The 13475-nt window shown below is 36.7% G+C and overlaps 1 protein-coding gene across 2 annotated transcripts in view; it reads left to right on the forward strand.

Annotated features, from left to right (window-relative positions):
- Window positions 1-13475, forward strand: part of clcn2.S (chloride voltage-gated channel 2 S homeolog) — a 67147-nt gene that overhangs the window by 22870 nt on the left and 30802 nt on the right. For both annotated transcript variants that reach the window (XM_018265578.2, XM_041564741.1), the window contains exons 2-7: window positions 1957-2107; window positions 6877-7008; window positions 9104-9232; window positions 11447-11580; window positions 11681-11758; window positions 12188-12266. In XM_018265578.2, coding sequence (XP_018121067.1) covers window positions 1957-2107; window positions 6877-7008; window positions 9104-9232; window positions 11447-11580; window positions 11681-11758; window positions 12188-12266 — 703 coding nt within the window. The remainder of the gene's footprint in view (window positions 1-1956; window positions 2108-6876; window positions 7009-9103; window positions 9233-11446; window positions 11581-11680; window positions 11759-12187; window positions 12267-13475) is intronic.

Below are 13475 nucleotides of genomic sequence, written 5' to 3' on the forward strand. Positions count from 1 at the left end.
TAATTTTACAGTAGAAACCTCATTTTATGTTTCTCCGGGGCCCAGAGAAAAATTGTGTAAATTTAGGGAAATACATTATACCATATGTATTGGTGGGATCACAATCACAACAAACTACAGTATGTAAAATGAGGGAAAACTCACTGTACATAAATATAGACATTCATTATATAATCCCTGGTGTTTTACAGTTATTCAGAATTGTTTTATGTGTCTTTTGTATACATATATTTTTTAGAAAATAAAATGTAATTATATTGGGCATAATGTACAACACCAAAGAAAAACAATGCAAACATTCACAATAGAAAGCATTTTCTAGAAAACATTTCATTCCTGTAATCCCTTTTCAGAATAACATTAAAAAAATCATTAATGTGATTTTGGTAATTGATAAAATATCACGCAGTAATCTCTATAGATACATGCAATATTGTTACTCTATTATGTAGCATGAGTATTGCTTCTTTATGCAGTAAGGGAGCAGATCTACAAATTCAGTGAAGGGTTTTGCATTATCTCTTTTACAAAACAATCAGCTCTAGCATTCCATCCAACTTGCTTAATTTATAAGAACAGATAAGGAAGCAAAACCCAAGGTCAATTAGGTTGATAGTTTGAAAAAGCCGATTAGTTACAACAGAAGAGATAAGCGTCTTGTTTTATGATTATATTTCATAACTCATAAAATATTGCAATTGATTGTAAATTGGCTTCAAGCTCAGGAAGTTACACATAGCATACTAGATAATAGCTGGAGTAAACATTTTAGAAGTGTGGTCTACCTGGATCATGGGATTGGGGGCACTTTATCTCCGTTCACCATTTTTGCATGATTAGCCCTAACCCTGTCTTTAAGGCAATCATTCTCATTACATCTATACTTTTTTAAAGGGAACCTGTCACCCAGATAAAAAGCCGTTTAATAAAAATCCCTTTCAAATTAAATTTGAAACCCAAATTATTTTTTTAATTAAAACATCAATATCTGTTATATACTTATACACAATCATACATTGTCTGCACCCCCCTTTAGGCCTTAGGCAGTTACTTTCACTTTCCATTCTGCACTTCCCATGCGTCCTTCCTCACCATCTAATTGTGTAGTCAGTGAATGGGCATCAGGGTCCCAATTCTAGCACATAAACAATGAATGATGCAAAGCTTGCTTTTATAACAGTGTCCACAAAATGGTACCTCTCCAAGACTAAAAGAAACAAAACTGAAATCATTTATACAGTGTAAGTAAAGTTTATTTTGCTTTACTAATATCAGAAAATAGGATTTGTAATTATTTCTTTGCGTGACTGGTCCCCTTTATTTAATTTGTGTGCCTCCCTTAATTGCATTTTTTCATTTATACATTTATTATTAGATGGGTGCCATATTTGTACTGTACTATATATGCATTCTTTGAAGACTTGATTTCTGTAGCCTGGGGGAAAATGCACAATGAGGCAAGTGTTAATGAATTCAACAGTTGGATGTAAGTTGGCAAGAGAGAAAATAAAGGTATTGAGTTTGGATGTAAATATCCAGCGGTGTTGTGTTGCTGATCTAGACTGTCAGCAGTAATTAATTTGCTCCCAAGCATAAAAAATATGCCAGTCTCCATAGTCTCATTCTACTTTGCTACCTGAGCTGGCTAAGCAGTAGTATATAGCATTGCAGCCAAAAAGTTCACCAATTCTATAAGATGGTCACCATGTTATGTTTATTGTCTGATATAAGCTGCTCCAGCAACTCCAATCTGAAGCCCATTCATATCAGTAAGGGAACATATTTGTTATTTCAACAGTTCCATAATAGGTACAAAATATGCCATCAACTCTGAAACCCTCCTTGACGCATCCCTAGTGTGAAACCTATTCTTTATGCCTCCATATGTTGCTGTCTTTTTTCAGAAAAAACAAGATTTACTTAAACAGTAACTTTTATCTTTGTGACCTCTTTTAGATGTATGGCAGGTATACACAGGACCTCGGGGTTTTTGCCAAAGAGGAGGCAGAACGTATTCGGCAAAAGAGAGAAGTGCAACAGCCTTTCAAAAAACCACAAACTGTAGAACTGCAAGAGTATGATGAGAGTCGCTGTGCCAAGTGTAAAAGTATGTAGAAAAGTAGTACAGAAATGTGCAAAAGGACATTAGAATATGAATGTGTATTGAGTTGAGATGGTATAATCATTTGTATTCATTAGAACAAGCTACAGTAGGGCCAAAAGTGTGAGTCCTCCTCATAGAATTGTATTTATTTCATAATAACTTCAGTACTGCTACAAGTTTTTACCCAAAAGATTTTTCAAGCAAGATGACATGTTTTTTTTTCAACAAAAAAAATATTTTGTTAAGTCAGCAACATTTTTGTTGTGGCATTAACAAAAACAGCAGGGGACTCTATTATATTGCAACATGTTTCACTTTGTCAAATGTTCCCAAAGAAGTTCCCTGGGGTTGAGGTCTGGCAATGGTAGAGAGTTTGTCTTGTTTCAAAACAAATCAACATAAGTTTACATCAGAGGGGATGAACTTCAGAACAGACGAAATTCAAACACCTGATAGTTCCATTACCATGTTCTGTACATTATTGCTTTAAACTAGATCTAAAATTGGGAGACCTTTCCACAAAGATGAAAAGGATGGCGTGCAAGGTTAAGCAATCATAATGGGACCTATTTATTATTATTTTCAAAAAAAATGTGTAAAAAGCTGTGTAAAATAAATGGCGAATTCATCAAGGTATGTGATATTTTATGCCATGCAAACCCCAAAATTTCTGCTGTTATTTTACACTGCTTCAGACCTTTGTAGGTAGGTTCTCAAAAAAAAAAAAAGCACAGAAAATACAGTAATTACTCAATTTTTAAGCTGTTTTTAACAGAATGTTGCCTGGTGAATTAATCCCCTCCCCTATCTCCAATCCTTAGTGCTGACTGACCAGTGAAAAATAAAGTAAATAAAACATAACCTTTATTGAATCAATTAAAACAAAGTATGTCAGACAAAAAGAATGGTTAAAAATCAACGACCAGACAGGGATTTGGACTTTCCAATGCCTCAATAAATTGCCAGATTATGGGAGTAGCAAATGCCTCTTAAATCACCACTCAAGAATTTGGCAAAAAAAAAAAATTAAAGTAATAACACTATTAAAGCCAATGGTAATTTCATTCAAACCCTTCCTTCATCATGTACCACCCTAATTTCCTTCCCGGACAGAGATCTGTAGATGACCCCGATGCCCTGCCTAATCAAGCTAACACCTTAATGCTTTATTGTTTGACCATGTTAAATAATTACACTTGCTGACACTTGCTGTCAGAAAAAGAGGATTTTGCACCAATTTTTTCTAGGATGGGTGCAGGGGCATTTCTGCCTAGTTTTAAAGTAAACTAGATATAATGGTCTCCAGTAAAGTAACCTTTGGGTCAAAATTAGGGGAAACAAAGTGCACACACTAAAAAAGTAATATCTTAGATAGCTTTGGTCTTGCTTTAGATAAAAACTATCCAACATGCATTGCACTACTCCCATAAAAATGTTCAATTTAACTGCAATTTGCTGCTAGAAAAGTATTTTCTTCAGCTTAGTTTGACCTCTGCTTACTGCTTCACAAAGACATTCATTCTTAAAAGACCAGCTCAAGTCATAGGGGCGTATTTATAATACTGTGTAAGGGCAGAGACACACGCTGCGATTCGGGGAGATTAGTCGTCCAGCGACAAATCTCCTCTTCTTTGGGGCGACTAATTTCCCCAAACTGCCTCCCCTGCCTTCCTGCTGGCTAGAATGTAAATTTCCAGCAGGTGGCACTCGGAGCGCTTCATTTTCCGAAGTTGCCTCATGCGTAAACTTCGGGCGACTTCAGAAAACTAAGCGCTCCGAGTGCCATTCCACCACGGATTTACATTCTAGCCGTGGGGAGGCAGTTTGGGGAGATTAGTAGCCCAGAAGAAGAGGAGAAGATTTATCGCTGGGGGACTAATCTCCCCGAATCGCAGCATGTGTCTCTGCCATTAAAAGTGGAGAGAAACATTACTGGTGATAGCAACTAATCAGCAATTAAATTTCAACAGTTAGAAAACTAAAGCAATGATCTTATTGGTTGATATGAGCAACATCACCAGTATTGTTTCTCTCCATTTATTTTACACAACATGATAACTAGGCCCCATAATGTTTATTTTGCACAGTAGGGAGCAGACAAGGGGAGAGGACTTGTTCCCAGGTCACACTTATGGATGAAGAAAATGGAATACCATTTGAATTATATGCCTATAAAGATATTGCAGGTAATTAAATGTTTTTCCCCAATCTCCATTTATTTCTATTGGATTTTTAAAAGAATATTTATCAATGGGTGAAGTTGAAATATGTCTTTCAAAATCCCATAGAAATGAATGGAGATTGGCGGAATTTCACTCTAGAGGACTGTGGCGATCTCTTACTTCACTCTTTGATAAAAACACCCCAATAAATACTAAATTCATGTCAATTGCAAAAGTGCTCAGAGGACAACTCTTAGTAAGTTGACATCAATTTTTTATTTTTGTGTATAGATATTTTGTTTGCCATATTTTAAAAATGAACTTGTTGCACCAGCCTAAAGTTTCAGCTTCTCAATAGCAGCAATAATCCAGGATTTCAAACTTGTCACAGGGGGTCACAATCTTGGAAAGTGTCTGCGACATTCACATGCTCAGTGAACTCTGAGCACCTGTTGAGAAGCTAAGCTTAGGGGTCATCACCAATTATCAAGCTGAAAATGAGTTTTGTCTGTAATGTCTGATGCTACAGGGCTGATTATTAAATGATGCTAGTTGCGCTGGTTTCTGTACTGCCATCTAGTAATTATCTGTATTAATTATTAATCAGCCTTATATTGTTACATTTATATTCTATGTGTACTCGATATTTTGAGTCGGTCCCTAAGCTCAGTAAGTGACAGTAGCACAGAGCATGTGCAGTGCAGCAGCAGAGAAGAAGATGGAGAGCTACTGGGGCATCTTTGGAGGCACAGATCTTCCCTGCTAAAGGGCTGTGGTTGCCTTGAGCTGGTACAGAAGCCCAAAACATAATGTACAACATTTCTAGCTACTTCTTTATTTAAAGGGGAACTCCGGCTTCCAAATCAAAATTTGATAAAGAGGCTGACATAACACGGAAACCCCTAATATACCAATCACAGTTACCTGTTTCTTCAAAAAGTATGAATAAATGCCATTTTCTATGCTGAAATCCAGCTGTTCTTCTCTTTCTGCTTCGTTTGAAATCCTGGCAGGGAAGGAGGGACTAAAACACTGATGTTACAAATTGTAACAACTTCTCCACAGCTCACAGACAGCATGCAGGAAGTACATAACCCACAATGCATTGCACTGTGATGTTCCGCTCCTTATTGATATCACGCATGCAGGGAATTGTGGGGTTTGGAGGATGGAGGCTAAGGACAGATGGCTGCTGATACAAAGTAACAATAGTCAGCCAGCTCAGCAAAGTAGTCAGAGAGATCAGCAGGAGAGCAGGGGGCTAGGCTTAGGGAACTGTCAGAAACCTTTAAAATCATGAAAAGTCTGCATATTTTTTCTAATGATTTATATTGCAAAGTTGCTTGAAATTATGTTTACTTTTCAAAAAGTAAACATAATTTCAAGCTTAGCTTTTGTGGAGTTCACCTTTAAGCTTTAGTTCTCCTTTAAGGCCAGTGGCAGCCAGAGCAATTCAAAGCATTATGTCCCCACAGCAATAAGTAGCTTTATGGACAGGGTTTAAAACTCTCAAAATTTCCCTTATGGCAATTTCCCATAAGTGCATTTGGACTAATATGGTAAACAATTGTCAGTCAGAATCGCCCCTTGTGCCATTGCCCTGTGTATAAACAGCAACCCTTATCTAAATTACTGATGATTGTTAAACAGTATTCTAAGGAATACTATAATTATAAACAGTAATTTACTTTAGTTTCCATCACATGAAATTACATAACACAAATAGTGGTGGCAATAAATGATAGTATCCCAGCATTGGTAAAGAAGTCAAGTTGGAAAGCTGTGATTTATGCTATACAAAGGAAAAACCATCATATATTATTGTTGGGGGTGGAATCCTGTACTGAAAGGGGCAATACCTTCTTCTTCAACATTAGTTCTTTGAATAGGGCTTGTGCTCAAAATAGTCTTTGCAATTTGCTTAATTAGAAAATCACTGGGTTTTGTTTTAATTTTTTCTTGCAATAAACAGGGCAAAATGTAAAAGTGAAAGTAAAGTCACATTCCACTTTCAGTTTTTATGAGCCCAATCAAAAGAAATCGGCATTCCATCATGAAACCACTTTAAAATGAGCTGTTATTTATCACAAATACTAACAAATGCTTCAGCTGAGAGAGGGAAAGAAAGTGTTACAGCACAGAAAGTAGTAATTGTGGCATGTGCAAATTTAGACCCCCCCAGTAAGTCATTGTTCAGCACTGTAATATGTATTATATATGTCTTGATTTTGATAGTAAGGAACTGTACTCCTATCAATGATTTTATAAATGAGCTTGTATGCATGTATATTTTGCATGTGGCATTGTAAATGAGCCTAAGTATTTTTCAGTTATGAAATCTATAGGACTGGACATCACTAAAACAATACTCAGTTTTTGTTTGCAGAGGACTACTTTTTATTATCTTCCCCTATTTGAGCTCAGCTATTTCTGCTTTATACCTCTAAATTGGCCTTCTTTCTAATCCTACTCTTCCTATTCCCCATGGCTTTTTGTTTATAAATTAGCTTTTTTTTACTTATCTGCTCTGTATACTCCAGTATCGCCTTATGCTGCAACATCGTTTTGCTTTGCAAATATATGCAATCTGAGTGTTTCTTGATTTTTCAGGCTGCTGTGTGCATTCCCAACGACTTGTGCTGTCCCGAATTGGAGAGGACTGGATTTTCCTCATTCTCCTGGGTTTGCTTATGGCTCTGGTGAGCTGGACCATGGACTTCACAATTGCAATTTGCCTACAAGGTAAGAAACAAAGGGGCAAATTCACTATGCGCCGAAGCGCCTAACACTAGCGTCAATTCGCTAGCGTTCGGCATTTTCGTTACTTCGCAAATTCACTAACGGACGCTGGCGTAACTTCGCTAGTGTAACTTCGCACCCTTATGCCTGGCGAATTTGCGCAACGGATGTAACTACGCATATTCTCTAATGCGCGCATTGTTCTGAACGCTACCTTTTACGCTAGACTTCCTTCGCAACCTCAGACCAGGCGAAGCGCAATAGAGTAGATAGGGATTTCTTCAAAAAAAGTTAAAAATTTTTTCTAAGTCCCAAAAAACGCTGGCGTTTTTTCTATATTATGGGTGATAGGCTGAAAAAGATCGAAAAAATTTTTGGGGCTCGCCTCCTTCCCCCCTACATTTCCTAACTCATGGCAACTTAACTATACAGTGGGCACATGTGTAGGGCAAAATAAACATTTTATTTGATGTTTTGAAGGTTTCCCAGGCATTTGTAGTGCTGCTACATATTCCCATTGAAATTTGAATTTGGCGCCGTATGCAAATTAACCATCACTAGCATAACTTCGCTTCGCTTAGCGAATCAACGCTAGCGCAACTTCGCAACCTTATGCTACCCCTGAGCGCAACTTCGGATTTTAGTGAATTTGCAGAGCGCTGGCGAAGTGCGGCGAAGTTACGCCTGGTGCAACTACGAATCTTAGTGAATGACTTAACCGGCAAAGCAAATAAATCCAGTCTTAAATAGATCCACCCTGTTAAACCAGATCCTTATTGAAAGTGCTGTATTTCTTCCTTCACTCAAAAAGGAGGTAACACTTAAAACTCAAGTAGAGGGTTTTCTTAAAGCCCCCCTTTTCAACAATAGTTCAATGACTATGGCTGTTCATATTGTTTGTGCTGAACATACAAACACAATCAAAACAATCACTAGTCCACTGAGAAGCCCCTGTATAATGAGCTGCTCTTTAGCTCAAAGCTTAGCAAAGGTTGCAGCTGGGGGGATAGATGAGTTTGTTTATACAGTTTATGCTTCATAAAACCATAGGCAAAAAATGTATGTTCAGTTCCAGCCCTTTTTATTAAGCGAATGTTAATAACTGTATTTGGCTCTTTAACAAACTAGAGAGTTAATTAAACAAAGAGGCATCTCTGTAATGTAAGTTATATTTTATTAAAGGAAAACTATACACCTCAAACAATGTAGGTCTCTATAAAAAATATATTGCATATAACAGTTCATCTAAATAAATCATTTTTGTAATAATATACATTTTTAGTAGTATGTGCCATAAGGTAATTATAAATAGAAAATTGCCATTTTAAAAAATAAGGGCAGCCCCCTGGGATCGTAGGATTCACAGTGCACACAAACAAACCATACATGTTAGGTCACATGAGCCAATTAACAGACGGAGGTCTATCTTTTGCTTCCACACTTCTTCCTGTTACAGTTAGAGTTGTAGTATTTCTGGTCAGGTGATCTCTGAGGCAGCACACAGACCATCACAAAATGGTGGTTCAAGACAAGAGCTGTAAAAGGGCAATGTTTAAATATATATTCCAGTGTGATAAGATTCTTTAATATGCCACTTAATTTCATATAAACTATCTGTTGCTCAAGTATTCATTTTGGGGGTATAGTTTTCCTTTAAGTATTGTCATGAGAGCTGCTAGTTGTAAGTCTGTGCCTTGTTTCCAATTTTACATAATGAATTTTCTCAGACTACATTTTTTATACCAAAACAGCTTATAAAAAAGTGTTGTTCTCGGAGTAGAAAGTCTTGTGGTATAAAGTAGGGTCTTGGGAGTGAAAAAACGTAATAAGGGACTTTTTTTCTCATTTACTATATATCTTATGACTGACATTGTTCCTTTACTATTCTGTAACAGAAAATCTTCAGTGCTTTGCTAGTTTTCTTGATATATGCTATAATGTGTTTTTTTAATCTTTTATTTCTCTGTTTTCTACATGTTTTTACTTTTTTCTTTCTCACCACATCTCATGCCCCCTTACTTCACCTCTAATGTTTTTTCTTCTATATCCCCACACTGTATTCTACCTTCTTTGGCCAACATTTGTTCCCGATGAACAGCTCACAAGTGGATGTATGGTGGCTTGGACAATAATGTGTTCTTGCAGTATCTGGCATGGATCACATATCCTGTAGTCCTGATCACTTTCTCTGCTGGATTCACACAGATCCTTGCACCCCAAGCGGTTGGTATGTATAAAATAAACTTTCTGTTCATTCCCATGAGATTGTTAGACGTGCATTTATCATTTATCAAATGGTGAACTAACTTCTAACTACCAAATTTCTTTTAACTTCTCACCTAATGTCACACTTTGAGAAATCTGCCCTTAGAGTCTATAAGGACATTTTTAGACTTGCACATCTGCTCTGCACCTTTTTTGGGTGGTAGTTATAGGACTGTCTCAATACTGGAGGATTCATCTATTTACTACACCTGAGCCAATGCTTGGGTGACATTTAAGACATTTAAGCAATTAATTTAAGCAATTGGTAGCATGCCCCCTTGTACAATGGGCTGGAGACAAAACTTGATTGTTACAAGTGTTATTTAAGAAGCACTATTTATTGGCACATTATTTGGCAACATATGGCAGTGAGACAATTTGAAATTCATATGTTTAATATGCCGTTGTAGAAGCATTTGCAAAAGACTTAAGTTTATGCTTGACTGTTTGTTGGCATAGCAAAACAAGGCATTTTTGTTGTATATTTTTTATATTATTATTTTTTACATTATATTATCATGAATGAATAATGAATAATGAACAGAAATTATTAATACAAAGGAACATTTGAGTTGCAGTACTTTTAATCCAGGAAATTTTCACAATTTGGAGTATAGAAAGCATGCCTCTGTCAACTGGTGACTAAAATGGTTGATTTAAATTCAGCTATAGCTTGAGAACCACAAGGTGAATATCTGTAATATGATTAAGAGTTGTCATGTGTCAAGTTTTATCTGTCACTTTGTTTATTATATGTCTTATGTTTGCAGGTATTGTTGCCAAACTGTGGAATATGCTGGCACTTTATAAATAGATAATGGTTATCCAGTGTGCATGAAAAGCAAAGAAAAAGGTTAATAATTAGCACAGATGTTATAGCAGTAAGATCAATAGTAGTTGAGGTCAAGGAAACAGTGATAAAAAGTAGATGTTGGAAGGCTCAAGAGGGCATACAGTCAAGAAACGTTTGTGAATGACTGGGACTATAGCAGACTATAGGAGAGACTGTTTCTTAAAGGAGACATATTGAGTGAAAAACACACATGCCAGAACATTATATTCTTTTAAATAGAGAAGGAATGTGCTCTAAAAAGTTGTACTTTGGGATGATTTATTGACAATCTCTCCTAAAGTCTATGGGGGTTATTAACTAAACTAAATTTTCTAAATAAATTTTAAGAGATTTATTAAATCCAGAGGCTGACTCCAAGTCAGAATAAAAAGGTACTCCATCTCAAACCTGCCAAAGGCATGTAGAAGTCAATGGCAGATGTCCCATTTACAATTGGAAGATATCATAATCTTCGCTGGTTTTCTTACACTAATCTGAACAATTCCTGGTTTTCGTGTGATAATCTAAAAAATCAGTTTTTGGGCATCAAATCCAAAAAAATGGCACAATTCGGATTTTTTCAATATTTTATCAAGTCTTTTCCCGGCACCAGATTCTTTAGAGCAAATTTATTGATAAATACGATAAAAATGTGCACAGGAGTTTGGTCGAATAGTCAAAAATTTTCAGCTTTAAGTAAATAACCCCCTATAAGTCCCGCCTATATGTCCCACTTCCTGCTGTCCTTTTTCAGGCTGTGCAGAGGAGCTGGTGGTACACTGCACTGTAGGATAGGAAATGATCAGCAGCTAGACTGACCTGATAGTGAACTGAAACCTGTCTTTGCTTGTGTGAATGGAGAGCTGTGATTGGCTATCCCCCTCCTACTGTGTTTTTGGCTGGGACTTTTAGGACACTCCCATCCATAATTTGAAACACAGATAATGGCTGTAGCTCTAATAAAGAGGCCATTTTTAAAATGAATGATCATTTTCAACCCAGAGTGAAACCAGCACCACATATTATTCATTATTGTCTACAAATTAGATATCCTATATGTCTCCTTTAAAATAATATAACTTTAGGCTCCTGCTTGATCTTTCCTATGCCCCTATTTTATCATGCATAACTGTTCATGCTACATGTGGGTATTCCATGACACTCACCGCAGAATGCAGGAGAGCTAGATCACTTCCAATTATGTACTTTGGAAAATATGATAAGTATGGCACAAACATTTTTACAATGGTATTGAAAACATTGTTGTAATGTGTTTCCACCTGTTGCTTCTCACATTCTCTGTGTGTCCTCATATTGCATTTCTGCCATGATATTAATTCACAGGCTCAGGTATACCAGAGATGAAGACTATTCTCCGTGGCGTTGTGCTGAAGGAGTACCTCACACTGAAAACCTTCATTGCAAAAGTCATTGGGTTGACATGTGCACTTGGGAGTGGCTTACCGCTGGGCAAGGAAGTAAGTTGCTTATGGCTCTGTACATGTACATGACTCTTGCATAAAATAATAGATTTCCATAATACAAATGGAGTCAAAGTGATTTTTGTCATCTCCATAGGGCCCATTTGTTCACGTTGCCAGTATGTGTGCTGCTCTGCTGAGCAAATTTTTGTCCCTTTTTGGAGGAATTTATGAGGTGAGTATATAAGGTTGCCCTGATGATAACTCCATCCCATATTTTGATTGTGGAAATCCCTTGTGAGAGGATGAATCTCTATTGCCTCATTCTTGAATGGGACTGTTGATTTTATTTTTGTATCTTTATTAATGCTTATTGCAAAAATGTGCAACATAAAATGAGGTTGACAAAAATATCACACCTAGTTCAGATCTCTTAGACCTCAAGGTCAGTTAGGGTTAAGACTTAATTTTGGCTGAATAACTTTCACCTGTCACTTTGTTAATGTATGTTGTTGCTGATAATAGATCTTAAAGCAAAAATGACCAAAAACCACTGGTGTAAAGGGAAGAACCCTGTGTTTTTTGTGGGAATGGTATCACGTGAGGAGTGTTTCCTCTAGTGGAGTGGATACAATACCAAAATGTTTTACTTTTTTATCATCAGAATGAGTCTCGTAATATTGAGATGCTTGCTGCAGCCTGTGCTGTGGGTGTTGGATGCTGCTTTGCTGCTCCTATCGGAGGTAAGTTATCCACAGAAACAAACACCTTGTGTATGTGGAAGTGGGGATATATAACTTGTGTGTTAGGTGTTTGTGATCATTTATAAGGGTTACATATAGGCACAGTATGTGTGCTTTGGCTAGAGGTGAGTAAAATAAAGATTATATGACATGTTGTGTTGTTAGTGATTTGAAGTAGAGCATTGCAAAAAAAGGGATAGAAAAATCCTATTTTGCTAAAAAAAAAAAAAGGGCAATATTATTATATTATCCTCTTTAAGGAGTTATTCCCTTCTAAATAAACTTTTAGTATGATGTAGAGAGTGATACTCTGAGACAATTTACAATTGGTTTTAATTTTTTTATTTGTGGTTTTTGAGTTATTTAGCTTTTTATTCAGCAGCTCTCCAGTTTCCAGTTTCAGCAATCTAGGGTCCAATTTACCCTAGCAACCATGCATTGATTTGAACAAGTGACTGGAATATGAATAAGAGAGGACCTGAATAGAAAGATGAGTACTTAAAGGGGACCCATCACCCAAAAAAATTATTTAAAATCCTATTTTATCATATTAGTCAAGCAAAATGAACTTTAATTACACTATATAAATTATTTGAATCTTGTTTCCTTCAGTCTGGGAATTCATAATTATAGCAAGCAGGCAGTAGCCATTTTGTGGACACTGTTATTAAGGCGAGCCTTGCATCATCTCAGAATCTTGTTTTTGCACCAGAATGGGGGACCTGATGTCCATCCACATGCCCTGGCTACACATTAAAATGGTAAAGAGAACCAGGGAGTATGTGGAGAGCAGTGACATCTAGAAAGTGCTGAATGGAAAGAAGTGAAAGTAATTGTCTGCCCCGCCTCAGAGTAGTGGCAGACAATATTTGATTGACAGCTGCGATTTTTAAATGACCTTACAACAGCTATGAATGCTTTAATAAAAAATAGAAATTGGATTTCATGTTTAATTTGCAAAGGACTTTTAGGGGCCGATTCATGAAGCTCGAGTGAAGGATTCGAATTAAAAAAACTTCGAATTTCGAAGTGTTTTTTGGGCTACTTCGACCATCGAATGGGCTACTTCGACCTTCGACTACGACTACGAATCGAACGATTCGAACTAAAAATCGTTCGACTATTCGACCATTCGATAGTCGAAGTACTGCCTCTTTAAAAAAAACTTCGACCCCCTACTTCGGCAGCTAAAAGCTACCGAAGTCAATG

Source organism: Xenopus laevis, chromosome 5S (assembly GCF_017654675.1).
Source record: "Xenopus laevis strain J_2021 chromosome 5S, Xenopus_laevis_v10.1, whole genome shotgun sequence".
Classification (NCBI taxonomy): Eukaryota; Metazoa; Chordata; class Amphibia; order Anura; family Pipidae; genus Xenopus; species Xenopus laevis.